Below are 27449 nucleotides of genomic sequence, written 5' to 3'. Positions count from 1 at the left end.
CGTGGGGCCTGGAAGAACAGAATGAGGCAGACTAAATCTCTTGCAACAGCCAGCTTTCTTCGGCGCCTCAGACAGTTTACACCCTGAGGGCTAAGAAAGGACACATGAGAGAGGCTCTCATGAGTTCAGGTCGTACATAGTCATAAGGACTAGCCACAAGTGGCAAAAACACATCTTTCCATAGTGGCATATAAAAGCATATAAAGGATAGTTTAAACATTTAATCAAATAACAGCAGCCAACAGTAAGGAGCAATCTGAAGTAACCAGGTGGTCTCACTCCTACCTGATACACCTAGGAGGAGCCAAAGATCCTCCCAAAAACAATTCTGTGACTTGAAGAAACCGAGCTCACTAGACTTGCCCCTTGGAGCGTTCTCATAAGCACTTAGAATTCTCCCGCCACTCTGTTCCCGGACTGGGTTCTGACAGGTTAAGATATCTTCCCTTTCACCTTTTAAGAGCCCCAGCCCCAAATTTGACATTATGGCGGGCTTTCTTTTTCTAAGACTCAAGATACAGAGGTTACAGAGATTTTTGGAAATTATAAAGAATTTCTTTTATCGTTGCATAAGTTCCCTATCACCATTTGTAAGTGGGTCCTGTGTGGCTTGCCTAAAGCAGATCTCCTGTGTTGTTTTCACAGCCCTGTGTGTCTGATACAAGGAAACAGAAGGAAGCCAGCAAACTGGCTGAATCCGCCCTTCCCCGCAGCATACAGTTACTAGGCTCTTGGCTCCCAGCCCCTTCCTCTAAACCAATAACATACCGTGCCATGGGCTCTGGCACGCAACAACAATCATGTCCTCAGGATCCTTGAGAAGCCACCAAGTTCTAGGTGGCCACACGCTTCTCCCTGTGCAGTTGGTTGGAAGAGGCTGCACACCCTGTTCCCAGATGGCAGCACTGGCTTTGAGTCGTGTGTTGGCCTCTTTTGAGCAGAGAGCCCAGTGAATCTGTCTACACAAGTATATACACAAATGCACTTGCCAACTGGTTTAATTAACCCTGTTCTCAATTCAAATGGTATGTTTGGACAAGAACTAAGGCTGTATAAAATTCCCAGTAGTATTCATCCTCTAGAGAAACAGAACTTACAGACTAGCATATATACAATATAATATTGAATAATTATTACGTATTTAATACATATTATATATAATTCTATATATTTCTATATACATATACACATATACACACATACATATTATGTATATACATATATGCATATCATATATGCATATAATATATGCATATGTGTATGTTTAAATACACACAGGTATACACATTTTATATCCGTATATATATACACATTCACATGTATATATACATGCACAGTATATAATATACACTATTACATATATAATATATATTATACAATCTACATACATTATATAATATGCATATATATGTTGTATATTATGTAATACATAAACATGCATATACATGCATATATATATACATATATATATGGGATTTATTAAGATAGTTTACAGGCTATATTCCAACAAAGGCTCTCTACAAACTGAAGGTCTATGAAATCAATAGTATTTCAGTCCACAAGGTTGGAAGTTTCAACTGGTCTTCACTATGCTCCAAAATGCTGAAGAAATAGGCTATAATGCCAGTCAAGAAATGAACTTGCCAGCAAGATTGAGAGCCAGCAGGCAAAGAGAGCAAGCTCAGTTCTCCCATGTCCTTTATATAGGCTGCCAGCAGGAGGCACGGCCCGGATTAGAAGTGTGTCTTCCCACCTCCAAAGATCTGGATTGAAGCTGTGTATTTACACCTCAGATGATTTAATTAAGAAAGAAAAATCTGGGGTGGGTGTAGTGGCACACGCATTTAGTCCCAGCACCTGAGAGGTAAAAGGAGGCAGATCTTTGGGCTCTAGGCTCATCTCAAAGTCTCAGGGACCCTCTGGTAGCATGCCTGCCTCTCCCCCTTAGCACAGGGGAAGCTGACATCTGAACAGGCCCTGGTGGGAACAAAGGACCTAAGTTATGAGGGACAGGGAAGGAGGTCACATGCAGAATCATGGCCTGCTGGGGGGAGAAACTGCAGCAGGCTTTGCTTTCATTTTGGTTTTGTTCAAAACAGAGTGGTTTGTAATATTTTAGAAAGCAGAGCAGTAGTTCCCAGCTGTCTACATTGGAGTTACTGTGTAGTCTCTTTGGTTTCTCTCTTATGTATCTGCCTGTCTGTCTATCTGTCTGTCTATCTATCTATGTTTCTCCCACTCTCTCCTTCCATATTTCTCCTCTTTTTCTTTACTTCTCATTTTAGAATTTCATCACATGTACTTGTGTATGTGCTTGTGTGCATATGTGCTTGTGTGTAAGTGATTGTGTGTGTATGTGCTTGTGTGCGTATGTGCTTGTGTGCGTATGTGCTTGTGTGCGTATGTGCTTGTGTGCGTATGTGCTTGTGTGCGTATGTGCTTGTGTGCGTATGTGCTTGTGTGTGTATGTGCTTGTGTGTGTATGTGCTTGTGTGTGTATGTGCTTGTGTGTATATGTGCTTGTGTGTATATGTGCTTGTATGTGTATGTGCTTGTGTGTATATGTGCTTGTGTGTATGTGCTTGTGTGTATGTGCTTGTGTGTGTATGTGCTTGTGTGTGTATGTGCTTGTGTGTGTATGTGCTTGTGTGTGTATGTGCTTGTGTGTGTATGTGCTTGTGTGTGTATGTGCTTGTGTGTGTATATGCTTGTGTGTGTATGTGCTTGTGTGTGTATTTGCTTGTCAGGACACGTGTGAGAATGACGTGGATTTGGACTTGGTTTTCTTCTCTAGTCATGTGGGTCCCAGCGATTGAACTCAGCTCACTCAGCCTAGCCTCTGCCCACTGATCTATCCATCATCTCCCTGGCCTGGGAGTATTCCTCCTGTGTTTTGAACTTTGTGCTTTCTGTTGGGCACACTCTGAGCACCGTGCATGCTGATACGGCCTCATGTTGGAGACTGACCCCTCATCCCTCTTCTTCCTCTCTTCCTACCTCTTCCCTATACTCCTTTCCTGGCAAAGAATTCTGCTAACCTCCCTTTGCCTTACAATCTGTATCTGGCACTCAAACTCTGATCCACTCTTAGCTCCTTTCAGCGTACCCTCCCGTCTCATGCAAATGACATCAGACGAGGCCCCTGTGCTGGAACAACTCATTCTGGGATTGTCTTCCAACAGCTTTGTTGGTGGCTTTGTGATATTTCTCATCCAGGCTTCTCGAGCACAAACATGACAGTGTTTTGAAAGCTTTTCATCCCTCCAGAAGGGAGACACGGCAGAAACATGCCGTCACCATTGGTGTGTGATGATCTTTATTTAGGAACGTGGCAGCCTTGAGCTCTCTGTCACTAAGTCTGGGATCTCTCATCTTGTTTCCCCAGACCCCGTGCCAGCTCATAAGGATGCGCAGGGTGACGCTGACGGCACACCAGAAGACCTCCAGTCTGCGGGGACCAGCAGGCTGCTCTATCACATCACCGATGGTGACAACCCGCTGCTGTCACCACGATGTTCCATCTTTAGCCAAAGTCAGAGGTTCAACTTGGATCCCGAGTCAGCCCCATCTCCGCCCAGCAGCCAGCAGTTTATGATGTAAGAATGCCTACATCTTCATTTCCTGTAGCTTCCCAAAGACCTTCATAGGGCAGATGGGCCCGCGGAATACTCTCTCAGACTGAGATAAAGCCAGGCTCTCTCCCCAGTTGGCAATACTACTTATGTACTGAGTTGGGGGGGTGGGGGTGCGGGTCTCAGAGAGAAATGGTCACCCGAATCAAAACACATGGTTGGGTGTTTTGGAAAGAATGAAGAAGCATGTGTCTTTGCACACATCTGAAGTGTCATTCTTACTGATCTCAGTGTGCCTCCCATGCCCAACAGTGGGGGAAACATACGCTAGCAGGCTTCCCCTTCAGCTCCCTGTTAGGCACCAGAAAAGTCGTATCTAAAAATAACCATCGTCCTCCCCAGATTCAACGGGCAGCTAGACGTAGCAGCCTCTCTCTCTTTGTGCCAGATGTGACCTCCACACGGTTCATTTAACAGCATCTCCCCATGTGTCAGATGTGACCTCCACACTGGTCATTTAGCAGCAATCCCCTTGTGTGCCAGGAGTGGGCCCTCCCACGCTCTGCATTGGTTCTGTGTGTCTGTGGTTGGGGTTCTAGGGGCTGTGTTGCGGTCCGCTTTAACGTGCACAAATACTTTTGCTCTGTAATTAAAAGGAAGACTGTTTTCATGGCCCCAGTTTCCCTCTCACAGCTTAGCTGCTGTTCCTGAGTTTATCCAGGGATCATGGATGATGAACCGGAGGGGCATGACGAGTCATTGCAGTCGCATGGGCATTATGTGTCATGTTGGGACTGGAAATCCTTTCTGGAGAGAGGGCCACTCCTTTTGGCATATTTGCAAGGGTTTTCTTGTGTCAGAATAGTTAAACTACCCATTTAAATCTTGCTTGAAATCTCCATGAGGTGTGTGGCTTGTGCAACCTGTTGAAGGGAGCAGGGCCTCTCTTCTGAGCCCTAAGTTGACCTTACTGTGCTTTGAAATATATATCTCTTGTGCTGTTATTTTGACATTTGTATACAAAAAAGCCCGCCCCCCCCAAAGTCCCTGAAGAGATTGGCCCAAAATGCATGTCACAAGGTCGATGGTCATCACAATGGATGAGTTGGGGGCTCCTGGTAGACCAGTCACATGAGACTAGTCTCCCGGAATTCAAAGGTCAGGCAGCCCTGTTCCCTGAGGCCCTTTCTGGAACCATTTGTCTGTCTGTAACCACGGCAGGCCACGAAGCTGTTCCCGATGCAGTAGTGGGGACGGCAAGGAGCCCCAGACCATCACGCAGCTCACCAAGCACATCCAAAGCCTCAAGAGGAAGATTCGGAAGTTCGAAGAAAAATTCGAACAAGAAAAGAAGTATCGTGTAAGTAGCCCGGGGTTTTAACGGGAAGCATAGATTGTGTCTGACAAGTGTGTGGATTTCTCTTGGGTCTTCATCCCTTGCTTGTGGCTACCCCTTTCCTCGCTGGAGGACAGCTCCGTATCCACTGATCATACCCCAGATCAGGATCTGAGTTTGAGTTCATTGGTGAGTCTCTTGCTCTCTCACCTGTAGGCAGCTAACCTCTGCTAGGAGACTTCCTACTCCATACAGCTCTTATTTTCCTGGTCTTTCTGAGCATCCTTGTTGACACTAGATTTTCTCTTTTTTAAAAATTTTTTAATTAATCAATTTATTGACTTTACATCCCCATACTAGGCCCCTCGTACCTCCTCCCATAGATTCTCTCCCCATTTCCCCCTTCTTTTTTGAGAAGAAGAAGCTCCTGTCTGGGTATCACCCCTTCATTACTCTCTCCACTTAGACCCCACCCGTCTCCCTCACACGTCAAGTCACCGCAGGACTAGGCGAATTCTCTCCTACTGAGGCCAGATAAGGCAGCCCAGTTAGGGGAACAGAATCCACAGGCAGGCAGGCAACAGATTCAAAGGGACATGTATGACAGGAGCCAGGTATAACTGTCGTCTGAAAAGCTTCACCTGGCAGCCAATGGAAAGAGATGCAGGGACCCAACAGTAGATGGAGTCTTATGGAGGAGTTGGGGGAAGGACTGAGGAATGCAAAGAGGACAGGGATTCCACAGGAAGACCAACAGTCAGCTAATTCAACACTAGGTCTTTCTAGATCAACAGTTTGGAAAGCTTCCTGTTAAACTTTCTTCACCTGTGTGTTGGTAAGAACTTTGGGACCCAAAACATGCAGAAACCCTTAACTGTAGAACATAACGATAGAGACTTTTGGGTTCTGTGTGTTGTTTTTGCTTGTCTGTTTTTGATTTTTGTTTTTAGCCATGAAGGGACTTCCTGGTGGGATTTCTCAGGTGGTGCCTCCTGAGGCCACTCACAGAAATCAAACAGAGCCATCTTTTCCTAGCAGACCCCAGTCCTTCTGCTGAGTCCACAAGGTTGTCGGTATAGCTCTGTCTTCCCTCACATAGGAAACCGCAAAATCGTAGCTAAGTGTTGGCTGGACCAAAGACACTGATGTTTATTTTCTTGGTGACCAAAGAGTAGAGAAAATCCCGGTTCACAGGGAATTGCATAAAGATAGTGTGGGTCTCTGGCAGACAGCCCAGAACAGCTTGTTATTAAAATAAAACAGAGTAGGGAACAATCACTCAAACATCTTAAAATATTGAAAGGCTCGCTACGCACTCGGTACAGAGGCGATCGGAAGGTTCCTGTGAGTGTGTGGTAAGTCTGGGGGCAGAGTAATGAGTGGGTAGTGGTCTTCCTTTCCTGTCCTGCATGGCTATGGCTTTGCAGAGAGAAGGTGTTTAAGGAGTGGTGTCTAGTTTTCTAGAAAGGGTAGCATCAGATTGACTTTTAAGGCTGTCTGAACAAGGATGCTGCGTTGCTTCTCTTCAGCTGTCATGACTACTCTCCATGCAGCAGGGATGCTCTGCCTATTATCTCGGCCTTTGTCGGGGAGATAAGAAAGCCCTGACCCACTGAAGATTTCTAACTAGCTGTGAGCTACTGCTTGAGGCTTGGAGCAGTAAGTTAATGATGAACAGTCCTGAGTGGTGGTGTTGTAGGGTTCTGAGTGTCTATCTTTGGTCGCCCCCAGTGCTCTGGGAGGAGCCGGTTTCACCTTTGATCTACTGGAGTTTACCAGACCTGCCACACCATCACGATGGACACCGTGGAGTGACAAACGAGGGGTTCTACCTTTGAGCCCATTAATACTTCTGACCTGGCCTTTCCTGAGTCTGACTGTTGTAGATTGCAATCCACTTCCTGTCCCGAGTCATACAGCAGGAACTGTTTGAGGACACTCTTAAAGGAACCCATGTGGCCCTAACCACAGTGCTGGCTATGAAGGGAGCAAAAGGTCCTAGGTGTCACCAACCCTTCAGTCTGTCTGAGCAATACAAAGCAGGCCACATGACAGTCTCTGCCTTGGGAGCAAAGGAAGGGGGCTTGTGCGTGTTAAATATGTACGGGGTAACCCCCCCACCCCCCGTGCTACGCACGTGGTTTTTTTTTTTTTTTTTTTTTTTTTTTTTTTTTTTTTTTTTTTTTTTTTCCAACTCTTACGGCCACCAACGGTTGTCTGTTTTACTTAGAGAATTTCTCTTGGTATCTTTTACCCGGTCTTGAGATGCTTTAAAAGACAAGCAAAGAGGCAGTGGCTCCCAGCGCTCCCTACATCCCAAACACACATGCACCCAAGCACAGTGCAGGGGTATAGAAGCTCGAACAGTACGCGGGGCTGGATCAGATTCACCCCTCTCTCAGTGTTTACTTCCCCTCCCCCTTCAGTCAGCACCTTATGTATCCTAGAAAACGGGGCATCCTGTCACTCCTCTCGTCAGATGACAAGCTGCGGCAAGACACCTGCCATGTGCCAGGCCTGCTTTCCTTCCCATTTATCGGACAGTGGTGTTACCAGCCTCCGGTGGTTGTTTCCGAACCTTAGCTTCTGCTTGGCACATCGGCTTTTGGGATGCCTATATAAACATTCTCTCTCTCTCTGTCTGTCTCTCTCTCTCTCTCTCTTGGTTTCTCTCTCTTTCAAGACAGGATTTTTCTGTGTAGACCAGGCTGGCCTTGAACTCACAGAGATCCACCTGCCTCTTCCTCCCGAGTGCTGGAATTAAAGGCATGGACCACCATCCCCCCTGGCTCAGATGTACAATTTTAACAGAAGATGTTAAAACTGGACAAAGCCAGCCAGACATTTTCTTATGAAGTGACTGAAGAAATGGGCCCAAAGAGGTGACATGAGTTCTAAGTCACCCAACCAGGAATCTAGTTAGGACAACTCAGGTCTTTTAATGGCCGACCGACCAGAGGTCTCTCTAAAGTGTCTTATGGACGACGGTTCTTTTGCTTAGTAGAAACCTACCATCATAGTATCTGCAACAGTAGGCCTAGCTGCCTCATTTTAATTACCCTCAGCAAAGCCTATAGAAGTGAGTTTGAGTGACTGATCGTTGTGATTCTCTACTAGACGTTTCCAATAAGGCACAAAGAGGCCTCAGACGCTATTCTGAATGTTGGAAATTTCTGTGGCTTGGGAGGCAGTCTTCCACACAAGCTAAAGTTAACCTTAAGAAAGCTCTCCAAAGGGTGGAACCATAAAAAGAAAATTCATTTCTACAACCGACTTTGGGCTTTCAAGTACTTTGTCATAAAATTCAGCCTCCGATTCCTCCTTCATCCAGTGGGTGGTAAAAAACAAGCAACTTGTTAGTCACTGGCTTCAGATCCTGGTGTGTTTTGTATATTTTGTATACTCTGTTGGTGGTGTGTTAGGTAGGTCCAGCTTTGCTTTTACCTGCATACACATTTCCTTAGTCTAGAGAACCCTCTGAGAGATCTAGAGTCCAAATGTTAAAACCCGGATTGTCAAGATGCCTAGACAGCTAAGCCCAAAGAATCAGGCTTACACAGCAGGGTTCTGAGCATAAGACTTCCTTCCAGACACCTTAAGTGGGTTTACACTAAGCAATGTTATTTTTCCCTCTCATGAGGGAAGGAAGCATGGGGCAACCTGTGTCTCTGTCCATGGTTCCGACAGTCTTGGGGTTCATTACGGGAGGGGTAGGGATTTCTTTTCCTTCAGTCTTACTCCCCACCTTGCTTTTAGATGTATATTTTGGTGTCACCCCATAACGGACAGGATCATTCCATGTTCTCACTGTGAACACGAATTCTTGCGTATCAGACGATGTCATGCGAAACACCGTTAAGTGCTTTTGTTAAGTACCCAGAATGTACGTGTCTATCCTCCTGTTTCTGTCACTGACATGTCAAGACATGTCTGTTGTCGCTCATCTTACAGGGGTGAAGTGGGTCTCCGCGGACTGGCTGTTGTCAGTGCAGCGTTTCAGCACAGGTCCCTCTGTGCAGGAAGCCTCCTAGCCCTCACAGCCAAGTTCCTTGTACAGCCTCAGAAGGGGATAATTCTCTTGAGCCTGCTTTTAAGTTAGTGTGCTCTCTTAGGATGGAGATTCTCATTATGATCTGTGGCATAGAGGTTAAGGGTATGTTGCCAGGTTTTTATTTACTCATTCATTCATTCATTCATTCGTTCACTTCACATTCCACTCACTGTGCCCCTTCCTGGTCACCCCCTCCCATAATCCTCTCCTCAACCCCCCCTCCTCTGAAAGGGTGGAGCCTCCTGGGTCTCCCCCCACCCTGGCACATCAAGTCTCTGTGAGGCTAGGCACATCCTCTCCCACTGAGGCCAGACAAGGCAGCCCAGCTAGAACATAGCCCATGGATGGGCAACAGCTTTTGGGATAGCCCCTGCTACAATTATTTTGGACCCACATGAAGACCAAGCTACATGTCTGCTACATATGTGCAGGGGGGCCTAGGTCCAGCCCGTTTTTGCTTTTTGGTTCATGGTTCAGTCCCAAGGGCCAGGCTCGAAAACAAAAATATTTTGCCAGCTTTTATCTACCAATCTCTCTTTTCTGGGGACAGTTTGCTTTTGTGCTGAGAAGGAATTCAGAAATGAATGCTGAGACTGGCAGAGTCACACATCTCCCTGTGTGTGTGTGTGTGTGTGTGTATGTGTGTGTGTGTGTGTGTGTCAGTGAAAACATATTCAGAATCCCTTTCAAGGTGTGGTGGAAATATTTCTGCTACCACCCTCTGCTCTAGTGAGGATGAGCCAGTAACAGTTACGTTTATGGTCAGAGCTGGCACTTCTGCATTGCTTGGTCTGCACCCGGAGTTGTTTTCAGTGTTTTATAGATATTAATCCACCACGGGAACTCTGCAAGGGAGACACTGTAGTCTTAACATGTTTAATATGTAAGACAGGAGACAGCAGAGCAGAGAAGCTAAATCTGCCCCAGGTCAGAAGTGTAAGTTTCACTTGAACGCCAGCTCAGTGGGATCCTTAGTACTAATAGCGATTAGAAATGGGGCTGTTCCCTCCTAGACCAGCTATTGGACAAGTATCAAGTTTCAGAGACCATGGGGTCTGTCTTCTTGAGCTCCGAGGACACGGCTGGTGAATACCCAGCCTCCCAGTTGGTTAGCATTTCCCAGCAGGGCCCAGTCCCGAGCCATGTACAAAGCAGGAAGCATTCAGGCTTTGATTCTAGTTGTGCTTAACCCCTTTGGCAGAGAGTACGGGCCTGTGGATGGCTTATGTGGTGGCTAAGGATGGACAGTGGGATGTACTGGAACAATTAGGAGGTGTGGGAATGTGCTGGGTGCCTTGGCATGCTTTGAAATAACACCCGTGGAGGGATAAAGGTGCAGAACAATTCTACTCACTGGAACTCTCACCCAGGGTCCAGCTCAGTGTGCGTCTGAATTCCCTGCCTGGCTCAGCTGTTTAACACTTTTGCTTTCCTTTTTTAAATCTCTTTTCTCTCCCTTTTCTCTCTCTGTCTCTTTCCCCTTCTTTCCATTTCACCCCCTCCTGCCCCCTCCCCTCCTCTTTCTTCCTCCCTTCCCTCCTCCCCCTCCTCACTCCCACCCACTTCTACTTTCCCCTCCCCCTGTAGCCGTCACACGGGGACAAGACATCGAATCCTGAAGTTCTGAAATGGATGAACGATCTGGCTAAAGGGCGCAAACAGCTCAAAGGTAAGTGTCTCTTCTCTCAGAGAGCACCAGCCACACCTGCATAATGTCTAGGGCAATCGCAATCCATCTCCACCCGAGCCTTGAGCTTGGGTTTCCTGACTGGACTGAAGCTCCTTTGAGATGACCCCACACATCATTCAGGCCCCTTTAATAAACCTCCTTACAAGAGAGACCTGGGCCTCTGGAGTTCTAACTTCCCTGGTTACTAGATGGTTAGAAACAAAAGCACCCCAATCCACTTCCCACATCTACTCCTGGATCACACAGGTGAGTGTGCTAAGCCAGGTAGGAAATTCATGTGGCTTAGAGGTGTTGAGCCATGCAGACAACTTGGCTCCCTGGCTCTGGGCCCAATCCTCTTCTTCTTTTGTCCCTTTCTGGGATGGCAGTGTATTGTTAATGGCAAGGACAATCACTGTAGGTCCATAAAGTTAGTTATTTTCTCCCTTTGATCTGTAAGTCAATACTTAAGGTATAGGAGAGTTGGTCCAAATCTCTGGAAGTTTCATGATCAAGAACTAGAAAGGATTAGTAATTTGATGGCATGATGTAGCATGCTTATAAAACATTCAGTGTTTAAACTTCAAGCCAGACCTTGGCATGGTGGCTTATAATTGCAGTATTTGGAAAGCTGAGGCAGGAGAATTGATAGGCTTGGCTATACAGTAGGTTTCAGGCAAGCATGCACTACAGCCAGATGCTGAGTCAAAAAAACAACTTGAAAGAGAGAGAGAGAGAGAGAGAGAGAGAGAGAGAGAGAGAGAGAGAGAGAGAGAGAGAACCTAATTAAGCCAGAGCACAAAGCTAAAGGAAGAAAATGAGCTATACTATACAATTGAAAAATATATATAATTGAAAAATCAATGTAAAGGGTCTTATTCAAATTCAACTTCTCCTTGCTATGGAATATTCTGAAATGCAACTCCCTGGTAAGTCCTAGAGGGTTTTTATGTTTAATGTCTACAGTTGCATAAAGCCACATTGTTAGAATGGTAGACTCTGGATCAACATTTTCAAAATAATGGAGAGATATCTCAGGGTTTAAGAGTGCTTGCTTCTCTTCTAGAGGACCCAAGTTTAGTTCTCAGAGCCCTCACTGCTGGTGGCTCACAGCTAGGCACTTGTAACACACATACACACACATACACATACACACGTGCACACGCACGAACACGGGGGGGGTAGTGTGTGTTAAATCTTGGAGGGGAAAGAGCATTAGATAAAAATGTGAAGGGTGTCAAGTATGTGAGCTGGAATTCCCAATGCCCCTCTTTTCTCTTCTAGTTCCCCAGTCTTCACTTGTGATGCATAAGTCCCTGCATTTCCAGAGGCCTTACTATATACAGAACTTTTACCATGCACACCAACAAACTGCTCCATAGAGAATTTCACTTGTTACAGCAGGCAACAGTGTAATCCCAGGGGTGGGTGAGAGCAGATCTTCCTCTAGGAGTTTCTTGCAACCCAAATCCGAATTCTTGTCTCATGGGGTTCTCACCACCAGTGCCCAGTCTCTGGGGCTCTGTCTGCATGGCTGGTTGAATGTTTATGATATTGGTCACAGTTAAGGCTGACTTTACTTGCATTGCTCATACCTGGAGGAATCCATGAGAAGAAGCTCTGTTTTAATGTGGGCAAGTGAGTCCTTTCCTGCTCATGGTAACTCAAGGCATTTCTCTTAGAACTAAAGCTGAAGCTGTCGGAAGAACAAGGGAGTACTCCCAAAGGCCCTCGGAGAAACCTGTCCTGTGAACGACCTCCAGTCCCCAGAGAGAACGGCAAGTTGGAAGCTGTGGGTCCCGAACCAAGCTCCTCTGGTGAGGAGACTTCAGATGCTGTGCTGCTGGAGAAGAAAGAGCAGATCCCTCCCCAGGATGATGCGAAGGTACCTCACTGCCTCAGCATGGGGTGGCAAGGACATGCTTTTGGCTGCCTGTCAGAGCACCAGAGTCCTGTCTTTAGGAGATTAGAGTTAGTCTCCAGCACTTTGACCTGCAGAGTTCCTGGTGGGTTAATGACTCTGATTTAGGAGTGTTGCTGTGTGATTCTAGAATGTACTACTTCCGGAGGAGGGTGCGTGTGTGGTGGACAGTGGTAAGGATGGGAGGATACAGTCTCTGCTCCACCAAGTCAGTAAATGAACTCTGTTGTGGTTAATAATAAAAATGGCCGTGACCAGTTCCCGTGAATTAACACTCTGTGCTGCCCCCCCCCCACCAGGCTGTTCACTCCCATGCTAGTTCCAGCATCATAGGGCCACGTGGAACTAACAATAATTTATCTCAGCAGCTCCGCACTGGCCCCCAAGTACTCTCTGACCCAGGAGGTCTGTGAGCCATTCCAGCATGGCACCTCGCCACACTGCACCCACTCACAGTTCCCTTGGTGGGTTGTTACCACACCAGGTCCAAGCATCTCATTCCATGGTGTGCTTGGGGTGTCCTGCAACTGTACCCTCTCTTGAACTCAAGGAAAACATCACACAATAAACTCTGATCCAATTGATATGGTATAATTTTCCTATCTAGACAGCACAAATCATCCTATACACACCCATTCCTTATAAAACATTCATAACAACCTGTATCTATGCAGAGATGCACAGAGAAAAATATCCACATCTGCCTCCATGTTCTTCCAGCTCCTCTCTTGCCCTGGCTCCTCCCTCTTTCTAAAACCTTGTTCTCCGTCCTTCCTTCTGTCTCGTCCAATGACAGGCCTTGTTTTATCTTGTACCTGCCTTCCTGCATAAAGATCATCTTACAAAACCCAATTCTAGGGAATAAGCATGTGAATGGTAAAGAAAAGCACCAAGATAGGCCCTTCCCCACATGGTAAAGTGTCATAAAGAGGAGGGAGTCCTACAGTGAATTTCATGTCCTAAGCACAGAGCTGTGATTTCTAGGGAGTGATAGGTGGGGATCAACGATTTCAGGTCTAGGTATCTGAGTTTTTAAATCTGAGAGAGCTGGATCCTGTTGTCAGTGAGGTATTAGGATGCATAAGCCTGGGTTTAGCAATAAAAGATTATATTTTATAAAGAAAGGCAGCAATCACCTGGGTAATCCCTTCTCAGGATGCTTTCTGTTTGGCGGAGGCCAGGAGAGCTTTCTTGAGGTCCCTCCGTATCAAAGCTGAGGCTGATGTGGTTGACCTTTTACTTCCTGTATGAGAGCAGGAGTCACCTTATCGCCTCTTGCATACTTTCCATCACCCCACTCCCATCGAGTGGCTTGAACAGAAAGACTTTCCCGTTGTGTTTGCTTGACAGAGGGGACAAATGGACAACATTTGACTCTGGAACAAAGTCCTGTGGAGAAGTGTGATTGCTTTTCCTGTTCTGCCCTGCATGAATCTGGTCTTACTGAAGCAGGATCATATGCCAGATTGCAGGAAACCTGTGTGTCTGGCTTCAGTTCTTCCCTGGTTCTTGTGTACTGCGAGTACATGTGGGGCCATAGTTGCTGCCATCTTTTTTCTTCCTTTATATTTGAGAAAGACCCAATGTGTCCTGAGTGATAAAGGGGAATCAGTGATGGTTAGCTCACAGGCTGGCATGTTGTCTTTTACACGTGGCTAGCCTATCCCCCAGTTCCAACATGTTAGACTTTAATGATGGCCAACAAATAATCTCCATGTTTATGTGTACACATAGGCACATCTCGGATTTCCTATTGATTAGTATTTCCAAGGGACCTCTTGTACTTCAGAGTTAACTTGTCCATATCTGTCTAAACATCTTAGTCTGTATTGATGTCCTGATGATTGATTGATCAACATCCTCTGACTAGGCTCCAACTCCCAGGAGTCTCCTCAGCTCTGAGTCAGTCAGTGAGTTACTCCATTGATGACGTTAGTAGCCTGGGTGACCTCTCAGTAGAGCTACCAGTGTGTCTTTATACAACACACAAGATTTTTGGAGGGGCACTTCATATCCAAACCTTAATAGTTGGTTCCAATGCTTGTCGTATGACTTCCAGTAAATCAAGACAGAGAAGTCGTATCGGGACTGCTGTCCTGGACTGCCTTTCTACTGAGAGTTTGGGATGCAAGCAGCGGTTTAAATTGACAAGGATTTTGGTGAGCACTACGCAAGGATTGAAGGAGACACATGTGTGAAGACAACCGGAACAGTCTTTCTTAAATAGGGTTATTAGAAGGACCAAGACAGTTGACATTTAATCAAGAAAGTGAGTCAGTCAAGAAAAGAGCAAAGAAGATTCTAGATAGAACCCCCAAATACTAAGGTTGTGAAGAAGGAAGAGCTTTTTGTATACACAAGAATCTCAAGGATGGGGACTGAGAAATGAGGCCTCATGAGATACAGTTAGAACAACTGTGGCCAGTGGAATGATGTGGGCCCCCTTGGGCTGTGCAGTGGAGTTAAGGGGAGGCCAAGTAGGAACAGGGAACCAGTGTGAGGTGACAGCCATTTAGAAGGTCTGATTACCGTGTGACTTAATCACCCAGCAAACAGGGAGACGAGCTTGGTCAGTTTAATGACATCAGCAGAAGGACAGCATACTCAAGGTTTATTTTAGTCGGAACAAAAGAACATGTTGAAGATTTACACTGTGGTTCTTGAGCCCTTCTTAATGCTGAGACCCTTGAATGTACTTTCTCATGTTGTGATGACCACCCCCCCGCCATAAAATTATCTTCACTGCTACTTCCAAACTGTAATCTTGCTACTGTCATGAATCATAGCGTAAATATCTGATATACAAACCCCAAAGGGGTTGCGACCCACAGGTTGAGAACCAGTGCCTTAGCAGAATGAAAGTTCAGGTCAGATCCATGCAGACCAGTCCATTTCCTGACAGAGCAGAACTATGGGAGGTGGCAGATTCTGGAGTAGAGATGAAAATGTTAAAAAGTGACATATCCTGGGGGCACATTAAATTTAGGATCTTTGAGGAACTTAGTAACCAAACCCTCCTATTTGCACAAGTCTTTCATTGCTTGAACACAGAAAACCCTTTGTGGTCCTGGGCAAGGAGAAGTGACAACTGAGTGAAATGAGTCTCCAGACAAGAACCTGGATGTTTAGACATCACCCTTGTACAAACGGTGGAAATTTCCATCAAAATAGCTATTGAGTGGTTTCAGGAGTGTCAAAACAAGTCTTTGAACAGTCCTGGGAGCTTTACAGCAGAGATGAGCCTTTTTGATGGGGGCTGCCTTCCCTGGGATGTGCAGGCTTTGATAGCACATTTCGGTTCTGCTCCAGAGAAGTATAACATGGAACCCTGGGAGTCATGGGGACAGTATCCAGAGTGAGTTCAGAGACCATGCAGAACTCGGGGACATAATTATGACATCTACCCTGTTCCCTGCCTCCGTGATAAGCTATGGCATACCAGCTTATCGTGTGAAGTCTAGCTTTTCTCTTTTCCTTTTAAAAAAAGATTTATTTATTTCATGTATGTGAGTACACTGTTGCTGTCTTCAGACACACCAGAAGAGGGCACCAGACCCCATTACGGATGGTTGTAAGACACCATGTGGTTGCTGGGAATTGAACTCTGGACATCTGGAAGAGCAGTCAGTGCTCTTAACCACTGAGCCATCTTTCCAGCCTGAAGTCCAGTTTCGTAAAGCTTGAGAGGGTAGATAGATGGCTTCTATCTGGCCTTCTTGCCATATACCTAAGTCAAATTAAAACGACCACGGTGAGTGGATTATTTTTGCTGGCCCCCAGAGTGTTTGGGAACTTTTTGTGTTGGTGTTTAGTCAGAGCTCATACTGAAGCTAGTAAACCCTATGGCAGTGGTTCTCAACCTGTGGGTCATGACCCCCTTGGGGTTTGCATAGCAGCTATTTATTTACATTATGATTTATAGCAATAGCAAAATTAGAGCTATGAAGTAGCAACAAAACAGTCTTATGGTTGTGAGGAGGGGTCACCACAACATGACGAACTATATTAAAGGGGTGCAGCATTGGGAAGTTTGAGAACCACTGTACAGCATGACCTTGTTCAGATACTGTGACTTAGCCTTTCCCTGCTCCCCACCCCCTTATTTAGGGATTTTTGGGTTTTTTTTGAAAAAGAGATAATTATTGGAAACAAATCTATTTTCTTTTTCTACTCCTGTATATTGTATATATTAGCCCTCTACACAACAAAAAATGTCATCTTTTTTTTTTTTTTGTTGTTTGTTTGGTTTTTGCTTTTTGTATTTGTGAAGGGATATGGCTCACAAATGGCTGCCTACCCCTGTCCACATAGAATAGCCAGAGAGAGCCATCCAGGGTGATGGGTGTCCTTTGGTTTCCAGGTCAGTATGCACAGATAAACCCTACAGATAATTATCGCCCTTCTCTCTCCCTGTGTTGAGCAAGGAACGATCGGAAGGGGAGGTTAAGGAACAGGGGACTCCAGCCAGACGTAATCGGGTGATACCTGCCGGCAGCTCACTCATGCTGCCACGTTAAGAATTCCTTACCTCCCATGCGGCTCACCTTCTTCGGCCTGGCATTGCAAACTGCCACAAAGTGGCCAGCACAGATGTCTGCTTTCTGGAGCTGCTCAGGTCACTTAGGACAAAAGGCTGCTGGAACTCAAGCAGATTTATCCACGTGTTTGTCTTCCTTACCCCGTGGAACTCTGGTCAGAGTCTCTCAGAAAAGCACGGGAACGTTTGAATACAGCCATTCCTCCAACTATACCTATAAATGTACTTTCACTCAGGGAGATAGGTTCCTCCTCTGGACAAGGAGGGATAGGAAACTATTATTTATTTATTTTTTTTTAGGACTCAAGGCCTGTCAATATTTGTGTCTGAGGCCCACATGTGGGCTGGCTTCACATGTGTGTTTGGACATTAGTCAGTGATGATCCCAGGAGTAAAATCATCAGCATGAAGAGGATTATGTGCATTGTATATGTATCTCAGTCTTCATCGAGTATCTGGGGAAGGTCATTTTGAAAGTAGCCTCCTCGGTCTCTTATTTATTTATTGTTGCTTTTTAAAGCTTCTTTGCATTTGTGTGTTTTCAATTTTTAATTTTCTTTTAAATTAAAAGACATTCTAATTAATCCAGTTTCCTCATCCTCAACTCCTCCCATGCCACCCCGTCTCTGTTTGCTCCCTCTAAAACTCATGGCCACTCTCTTTCTTTAGTTGAGAGAGAGAGAGAGAGAGAGAGAGAGAGAGAGAGCGCATGCGCGCGTGCATGCACACATACACACACAAATACATAAATACAATGGCCAAGTTCATTTAGTATTACTGATATACATGTTTTTAGGGTTGACCACTTGGCCAATCAGGGGGCTCATCCCTGGGAAGACCAATTCTCCCTCTCAGTATCTGTTAGCTTCCTGTAGCTCTGTCCTGGGGTGGAGCTGTGCAAGATTTCCCCATCCACATCCATTGGCATATCAACTAGTGTCTCCATTGTTCAGGTCTTGTTTGGGCAGCCATAGAGTTGAGATTACATGGGTGTAGCTTCCAGGTCACATCTAGAAGACATAATCTTGCAGCAGATGTCCTGGTCTTTCCCCCCTTTTCAGTCTCCTAGAATCTGGGTTAGGGGAATATACTAGGTAGAAAAACCACAGTAAAATTTCAGAAGAGACCAATGCTTTAAGTACATTGTTTTGCTTTCTATAGAATATAAATCCCAGTGAAGTACTGAAAAGAAAAACTATTTTAATGTTTTCTGAAATTAATTTATATTTTCCCTCTTAAAATGTATTAAAATCCCTTGGACTACATATTGGCTGGATGTGTATGTGTATGTGTGTGTAAAGATGTTAAGAAAATGTTTAAAGAATGAATTTGGCTAGAAAATTAAAAGCTTTTAAGGTTACAAACCAAAACTAAAAGGCTTCTATAGCAAATTCTTTTTCTCCTGAAAATGCAAATGAGTCTTAGGTTATAGTCTCTCTCTGTGTGTGTGTGTGTGTGTGTGAGAGAATGTGTGTATGCTCACATAAGAAGATCATATATAGCCAGGCTATGATGGCCTTTAATCCCAGCACTCTGGAGGCAGAGGCAGGCCGATCTCTGTGAATTCAAGGCAGATATGTGTATGTGTATATGATAAGGTATATGCATATTATATGTACATGTATATGATGTATGTATACACACATGCATGCATACACACATATAGAGATTACTGAAAATTAAAGTTCTTTTTACCTATGAACAATAATCAGGACAGGGATATGGTAAATAGTGGTAAGAACTTAAAGAAATAGTATGGCAGCACCTCCGGCCTCAGTGAACTTTTATTTAGGCAGGTAAGACTGAAACTGTAAGGTTCAGGTGCAGACACCGAAGTAGAAAGGTTCATGGGAAAAGGGAGACAGTGTGGACCAGTGTGCCTTGTAGCTCTGATGGGCATGGAACGTGGTGTCACCCAGGAGCTATTTTCTTTTGTCTCAAGTCTCTGGAATATCTGGAAGGCAGAGCTATTCAGCATTCCGTGGTTGGTACGTCCAAAAAAAGACAATGTAGGTGACCTAGGTGTCTATGTGGCAGCTTGTTTCCTCCCATACCTTGCTCTGATAAGTATAGACGGTTGGTGGAGAATGAAGGGAAGGCTGTGTGTAATGAGTATATAGTAAATCAGTGCATGGGACAGCATGTGGGTGTATGTAGGGAAACAAGGGTAAAGAAGGGCTTGGCCACTTTGGATAGATACGTGGGTAAGCAGACAAGAGGACACTGAATTTTTATGTGAAACCTGACCTCCTACAATGGTGTGCAGGGATATGTCCTGCAGCAGGAGGGCACAGAATGCATCGGCATACTACGAGGTTGGGAATTGTTTTAACTGGCACCTTATCGAATCAGTTGGCATACCTGTCTATCTTTGGAATGGACTGGGGGGAACTCTGAACCTCTAATCCCTTTGTTGTGCAGGCAGGAAACTGGTGACTCAAAAAAAGAATCAAATGTTTTTTATCCCAAGTAACTGAAGTTCATATGAGCACAAACTAGGAAGGCTGTATGCAGTCTGTGTGCAACAGTGGAGGCCTGTACTCTTGTGTTTGTGAATGTAATCACCAAAGTCCAAACAGCATGGTTGTTCAGAAGAAAAAGTGATAGGTCTTGATTAGTTCACTTAAGACATAAACAATACTCTTGTTTTTCAGACTAGACCACAAAGCCTTACGGTCCAATTTCTACTCTCGCCCCTCTCCTTTGTGGGATGTTCTCCCACTAGGAAAAAGTGATGTGCAACTTTTTCCTTCGTTTGGCTCACTTCCTATTAATCACTGCTGCACTGAAGTGCTATGGTTCTCGGAGGCTTCAGCACTTGGCCTTCGCTTTGGCCTGCTGGAATAGTGCCTTGGGATGGACTACACATCTCTGTCCACACTGACTGCCAAGCTTGTATGGGTTCTGGGATGGATCCCCGTCCCATGTTGGGTGCGGGGAGAATATTGTCTGAGGGAAAAAAAAATTGAACGCATTTTATGTTTTTTCAGGTCACTAAGCAAGACAAGAACCCCATAAAGCCTCTTTATGACCGATGCAGAGGGATGAAGCAAATCTTGTCAACACCGTCCCTCATCCCGACGATTGTAAGTAAAGATGGCCGCACTGACTGGAGACCTTAAGTCGCACCTCGAATCGATGTGATTTAGTGCCAAGTCATAGACCGCTCCATTAGTGTTGACAAGTGGCCTTCCTAGCTGTGTATAGTGTGATCCCACCAGCTACCATGGTCTTCTCTAGCCCAGGGCTTCCCTAGTGATGGCTACACAGAAACTGCTGTGAAACAGAACATGCCAAACTGGAATGACTGGACCACTCTTAATATTTGATTTTTTTTTTTAACCCTACTTTTGGGCAAGGAAAAGACACAGTGGCTTTTACTGTGACATCACCTAATTTTGAACACAGCGAGACAAGACGGAATCTCTCCGTTCTCTGTGTGGTGGTGTATAAAATTGGTAATGCATTATTTGAAATACTGGAACATGGTTTTGGTTCCGTCTGATCACACTATACTAGATGTAAATAAATTTCTCTCAATTGAAAGTACTGAAACCCAACTAGGCTATTTTCTTAAAACAAATCTACAGGCAGACAGAACTGGGAAAGTACTATACATCCCAGCTTCAATTTCAAAACAGCTCCTCAAGGAATCAGTGTAAAAGGCAGCAAGTGTTAACAACCACGAACTTAAGTCTATTTGAGTATACTTACGATTCTATGTTTTAAAGAATGTTAGAATGAGAAGTTCTGTCTAAAACATTCCCTTTGAGGAAGAATAGTTTAAAGGGCAGTATGTCTTTCAAGTTTGAAGACAACCCTTTGGCTGTCATAATTAATGGAAAGGTTAAGGAATAGCTGCTGCTTCTCTGACCTTCTCAGGGCCCTTCTGAAATTGTCACTTACACGTCCTCTGTATTGACTGTGGCCTGCTCTGGGTATGGGTGTTGCAATTTCTGAAAAAGGTGTCTATAGAGCATTTTGCCCTAACCCACATCTCTGCTGGGATGCTGGAGTATAGAAAGCCTAGGGGAAGGGAGGGGCCTATGTGCTGAACAGTATAAGCCCATCTTCCTTGGCCCAGTGAATATAGACAAACTTAGGAGTCACTGTAGGCCAGCAGGGATGCCTCTTTTCTCATTGACTTCTGGAGGTTTTTAATGGAACTGAAAAAGGGCTCTTGGCAGTTTCCAATCCAGTTCCCAGCAGCCATGTGGGCTGGGTGTCTACTGGTTTTTAGGGTCTGGCAAGTCCTCTTACGTGCTCAAGGGGCATGTAGCACTCTGTGACTATTTGGCTTTGCTCGTGACAAGCAGGAGGAAGAGGACTCTGATGAAGACTGTCCACAGGGAAGTCAACCACCTTCTTTACCAGATCCAGTGTCCCGCCTACCTGTCGGCGATCACGTCATCTACTCGGAGACAGAGCCTATGAGGACCCTGCTGCCAGATGAAAAGAAAGAAGGGAAGCAGCCGGCTCTCTCCATGTCCAACTTGCACGAGGCCACCATGTGAGTGAGCAGCCTGGGTGTGGGCTCTAAATCCCCTGGCCTGGGTACCTCACCTGTACATTAAAAATCAACATCTGTTTAGAGCCTAAAATGTGCTCTCCAGCGGAGAACAGACCTAGAAGTCCCCTCTTCACTGGGGAATATAGAAGACAAAGCTGTGAAGAGCCACAGGGAAACCCTACATATGTCAGAAGTATAGAAGTACTGATGTGCAGTCGACTTTGATCCTTCCTCCTTTTCAGTTGTGTTCTGCTGGCAGTAACCCTTGTAACCCCGAGCAAACTCAAAGTAGAGCAGGTCTTTGATATACTGAACCCAAGAGAGTAAGAGCCTTAGTGGGTCAGCAATAGCCAGAGCCCTCTTCTTTTCCTCCTTTATTACATGCAGATGGCATAGTGTTCCAGATAGGTAACCATGCTGGCCACCAGTCAATGAGTGGATCTTTGTCTCCTAATGACTCCTCAGTTAAGAACTGCCTGGCCGTTCACTTCTATTTACTCAGTGGTTGGTATGCATCTTGGTCATGTGGGCTTTGGGTTTGCACATGACGACCCACATTGTAAGTTCATCTTTAACATGCACCACATAGTCCGCTTAGGGTGTGTCCCACATGGAGATGAGGCAAAACCAGGGACAGTATGCAGTATGTAATATTTAGCTTGCTGGAAAAACAAAACATGTTTATTTTTTCCTTCTCCCATTCTCCCCAACCTTTGGGTTACAGGTGTAAAAAGAAAGAGTCATTTCTCAATGTGGGGAGCTGGGAACGTTTTTGGAATCGATAGACCTGACTTATAGAAAATGCCTACAGGAAACTTGAGTATCCAGTCTCTGGAAGCATAATAGATAAAATTCTACCGTGAAGTAGATGGCGGTGGAATGTCAGCCGTCCCCTGGTTCAGTTTCATTCCCAAAGGCTTTGTCCTTCTCCCCACACTCCAGGGACATAATGGTTTTCCTCTTGTGTTTATCTCTGTCAACACTCAGATGCCCACTCCTGCCTATCATCTTGTTGGCATCATAACCATCACCATTTCTGACAGCAGAAGCAGTGCGCCACCCTTTCCCTTTGCCCATGACACTGTTAATGTCAGGGAACAACAGGCTTCTGTGCTGTTCCAACACTGAGGTGCACATTATAAATTTTTATAAATTTATAAAAAAATTCAGAATTTCCTCCCATAATCACTGTTCCGTGATTACGGGCCCATTGTGCTGGTCTGATATAAAGCAGGCATTATGATTCAGTCAGGCCAGCACTTAATAATGCCAACTGTGTTTCGCCTGATCCAGGCCCGTCCTTCTTGACCATCTCCGAGAAACTAGGGCTGACAAGAAGAGGCTACGGAAAACGCTGCGAGAATTTGAAGAACAATTTTTTAAACAGACTGGAAGGTAAGCGTGAGTGGAGAGGTTTTTTTTTTTTTTTTTTTTTTTTTTTTTTGTTTTTTTTTTTTTGTTTTTTGTTTTTTTTGTTTTAAATGCTAACATTTCCTAAAGAGCTATAGTTACAAATAAACTCGGTTTTGTAGGAACAGTGGTTGAGGTGTAAAGCCTCACTGAAGACTGTGCTTTCTCCAATGCAATCTCCTGATGGGAAGAGTGTTCGGGTTGCTCTGATGGGATGTTGTTGTTAATAGCTATCCGGTATTAACATCAGTCTTTACAAAAGGAAAATTTAACTCTGAAAGTGTTTTGTATGAGTTTGACCCCAACTACTGATTACTGTAAGCTTTTTGAAAATGTACTTTTCAGCCCTTGTTCTTACATTCTTCGTTCCACAAGGTATTCTCTACCTACTGCGTGAATGTTTTCCTTGAAATATCTGCTCTAAACACCACCATCCATTCCTGTTTGCTTTGTTCCAAGGTTTAGTCAAGAAGTTCATAGCTATTTTTCTCTCCCTTAAATATTTAGTTGGGCCATCTGTCGTCCTATATTTTTCTCTCCCAACCCAGCTGTTACTATACACTCATTAATTTCTAGTAATTTTTTATTGCGTTACCAACAAAGTTCTATATGTAATCAGGTAGTGAATGTTAGTGTCTTCTAGAGAAGAGACAAATTACTTCGCTGTCCTCAGTCTCTGTCCTCACTAAGCTGCAATGCTCTTTCTTCTGGGGTAAGTTAGAAAGCTATGACGACGACGACGAAAGGACATTAGGCTCAACATCCTGACCAACATCGTTTCTGTCACAATGGCCAGAAGACCGCAAGACAAATATCCCAACAAAACCCAATACAATGGCATTTTCTTTTTAATTTTAAAAAGTGAGATTGTGTGTTCTCCAGCCTGAACTCGATAGATAACAACACCGTGCAGCGTCAAAAGGTTGGACATTCTCACAAGCATCTAACTTTCCCAACGTCCCAACAACGCTCCTAAATGGCAGGGGTGAGCTGAGCGGTTCTAAGCCTCTCTTTCCTGCCTTGCTGTCCTCCTTTCCGCCAAGGCAGCTGTGAGGGAGCAGGGCTGTGCTAACGCATCCCGAGACATCCACCTAGCAGGCTTGCTTCATAGTCCTTGGGAGCTTTTCTATGTTGCTGTCCATCAGCAATGGCTCAGCAAAGTGACAGGCTCACTGGGTGCTTTAAGCACACATCCGATTTGCATTCAAGTTCTCCTTTAACATTATTCCGTGGGAACTTTTCATTCAGTGAAATATCTGGGATGGGTTCAGGATTTTGAGTTTAAATAGTTACTGCATAAAAAATTAAAAGCTAAGCTAGGTTTAAGACGCAAACATAGTCTTTTCATCACTTTGAGTTTCCTGAGTTGATTTACACTTTGACCTGTTTGAACACAGAGTGTACATTAGATTCTGGGAGCTTCCAGCGTGTTGAGTCTGCCTGTGGCATCTACCAGTCTTATTTGACATGCCTTTTGACAACAATGGTGGTTTAATTGTTCTGCCTGCTCTTAGTAGTAGTCATTGGCTGTGGAAATTATCTATATCTATCTATCTATCTATCTATCATCTATCTATGTATCTATCTATATCATCTATATATGTATGTATCTATCTGTCTGTCTGTCTATCATCTATCTATGTATCTATCTATATCATCTATGTATGTATCTATGTATGTATATCTGTATGTATGTATGTATATATCTATCTATGTATCTATCTATCTTAATAAAGTATGTAGAAGATCATGACTAAAGCTTATCTGTGACCAACTACAGTCAAGGAACAGCTTATTTTTATTGTACTTTTACTGTCTAAATCTACTTAAGATATATCCATGCTTGATCTATGTGAAGCTAAATGTCCTTTTGTAGTGATAACATGTCATCGAAATAAGGAAACACTCATTTATTAACACTAAATTGTAACTGATAAATGGCAAGAGACTAGAGTATTGTCCCGTTTCCCTAAGATTATTTGCTGTTAAGATTTAAACCATATATGAAGCTAAAATGACCGTATGAATGGATTTGCTATTCAGTCACCGGAAATATGGTAATAGGTAACAGGTCAAGAACACCTCGACTGTGTGTGTACCAAGCAGCCTCTATGCGTTAGAACATGCCCAGTGTGTGAATTAGTGTGCAGAAAGAGAGCCACTGCAATTTAAACTGTGGATGTGTTCGTATGTATGGAGGCCAGAGAGCACCTTGGGGGAATCGGTTCTTTCCTCCATCATGTGGGGCATAAGGCCATCAGGTTTGGCAGCAGTCACCCTCCGACCCACTGAGCCACGCCACTGACCTTAACTCAAACGATTTAGACTCATGATTACTTCCGCCAAGGAGAAGCCCAGAAGTTCCATTATACATCAGCAGAAACGGGCTTAACTACAGGGAAACCTGGCAACCTTTCCAGCGTACAAGGCAGCCCCTGGGAAGGGTTTGCCACTGTGAATTTGTGGGTTATCCGTAGAATGGAATATCTGCAGTATTTTCAGGACTATTATGGAACTGCTAAAAATAAGGGGACGAGTGGAGAGGCACCGGAGGAGGCTTGAGCCTTTGCTCTTTCCTCTTTTCACCTGCATCATCCTGTGCTCAGACATGGGGGTCTCCTATTTGCAAAAGCACATGGCCAAAGGGTGCTGCCTCTTAGAGAGACGGAGCAGAGGTGGAATGAGACTGAAGGAACATAAAGAACGTAAAGAAGGCACCATTAAAAAAAAAAAAAAAGAGCCACGTGGAAGCCACAGGCCCCTTTCAATTATAAAAGGATCTTAAAGAACCTGGCTCGAACATCAACTAATATATTGTGTCTTCCTTCCTGCAGAAGCCCACAGAAGGAAGACAGGATGCCCATGGCAGACGAGTACTGTGAATACAAGCACGTAAAAGCCAAACTGAGACTCCTGGAGGTCCTCATCAGCAAGCAGGATGTGGCCAAAACTATTTGAGGCTCTGATCACTTCCTCTCAAGATAAAAGTCAAGTTTATTTTCCTCTACTGCTCTTGCTAAGTAGTTTTGACGTACTGAAAACGGAAGCACTTTAGAGATAGTATCAGCTGTTTGGACGAAGGAAGAGCTAGTATAATTATACCCGAGAAGGCATTTAAGTAGGGAAGTAATAGGTAACATTGGGATTGGCAAAAGGCATTTAGCTTTTACGCCAAACTGAAGTCCAGAGTCAAATGTAATTGTTTAAAAAAAAAATAATGTTTACTATTTTGTCAAACCTAAGACAACACGTAGGCAGACTACCTGCTAGGGAAGGTTTAGTGGTGTTCCCAAATTGATTTTATCAATATATGGAAAGAGCATGGTTTAAATACATTGGTAAGCCAAAGAAAAATTCTGCTCTTCATCCAGGGAGGACAACAGCCAGAAAGAAGGTAATTTAAGTGAGGAACATTCACTACCTTGTCCTATAAGTCTGTAGGCATCCAACACTCTAAATTAACTCGACTGTGTCACTGCTAAGCTCTTACTTCTATATGAAAGTAGTGCATTATTTTATCTGTCATTTGAAAATTTACACTTCCAGTTACCAAAGTTCACTTGGATGGCATGTGCTTTGTGAATTACCTTTGTCTATAACTGACAAATGTTTATATTAAAGTAAAATATTAAAATAGGTATTTTGGATAGATGTGTCTGCAGTAATAACCCAATGTGACCATAGTAATATTGCTGATTTTCTTGTTTCCTATACTAAGATGATATAACTATTTTTCCATTGGGAATATGCATCTTTGTTAATGTTCCAAGGTCTGTACTTTATAAAGTGAAATAACTTTCTTGTGAGCTGCATTCATTCTGCACAGGGTGAGAAGCTTGGAAATCACCAAGAAACCTTTTATTTGCTTTATTTTGTGGCTCTTGCTTTTTCTCCACTCACACACTTATTGATTTGGTTTTTGTAAAATCAAGTAACAGACATTTTCTCATTATCAACATTGTTCATATTTCTGTTTTCTGTAATGTTTAAGCATGGTGTTGAAGAAATTCAGATTTTCATATTGCTTGGGCAGGAAAAAAAAAACAAAACAGATTCTAGACACGGACTATGTCAGAAACGTGTTGTTCTCTCTGTATTCACCTGATGTTTTCAACCTTTTATGAATCAGAGTAATGGCCTTCATAAATTTGTTTAATTGAAGTCATCTACTTGTAACAGGACAGATACACAACTATTTGAGGTTTACAAATTACATCTTTGATAAGGGAAATGGTTTCGTGAGATGTGTACAATTGCTATTAAAATGTAACTATATTCTATATGATTGTAAATATTTTATACAACATACAAATAAAATATTTTTCTATTATATTTATTATGTTGAAAGCACAGTAACTGTTTCCTGTTAGCTAATATAAATAACATAAATAACACTGTCAAACAACAAGGCGGAAGTGCTGACAACTCTAGGCTTGTAGGATT

The 27449-nt window shown here is 44.1% G+C and overlaps 1 protein-coding gene across 2 annotated transcripts in view; it reads left to right on the top strand.

The window, feature by feature from the left end:
- Positions 1 to 27249, top strand: part of FAM13C (family with sequence similarity 13 member C) — a gene marked incomplete at its 5' end in the record, with an annotated part of 106749 nt that extends 79500 nt beyond the window's left edge. The window contains 8 exons of one of the 2 annotated variants that reach the window (XM_080938318.1): positions 3386 to 3596; positions 4794 to 4932; positions 10547 to 10628; positions 12311 to 12513; positions 20077 to 20172; positions 21403 to 21596; positions 22890 to 22991; positions 25841 to 27249. In XM_080938318.1, the coding sequence (XP_080794444.1) occupies positions 3386 to 3596; positions 4794 to 4932; positions 10547 to 10628; positions 12311 to 12513; positions 20077 to 20172; positions 21403 to 21596; positions 22890 to 22991; positions 25841 to 25964 (1151 nt within the window). In that variant the 3' untranslated portion in view covers positions 25965 to 27249. Of the gene's footprint in view, positions 1 to 3385; positions 3597 to 4793; positions 4933 to 10546; positions 10629 to 12310; positions 12514 to 20076; positions 20173 to 21399; positions 21597 to 22889; positions 22992 to 25840 lie in introns of both variants that reach the window. The other variant, XM_080938317.1, reaches the window with a different exon arrangement.
- Between the last annotated feature and the right edge of the window lie 200 nt (positions 27250 to 27449).

The sequence above is a fragment of the Micromys minutus genome (genome assembly GCF_963924665.1).
Source record: "Micromys minutus genome assembly, chromosome: 25".
NCBI lineage: Eukaryota > Metazoa > Chordata > Mammalia > Rodentia > Muridae > Micromys > Micromys minutus.
This window is presented reverse-complemented; position numbering and strand designations above follow the sequence as displayed.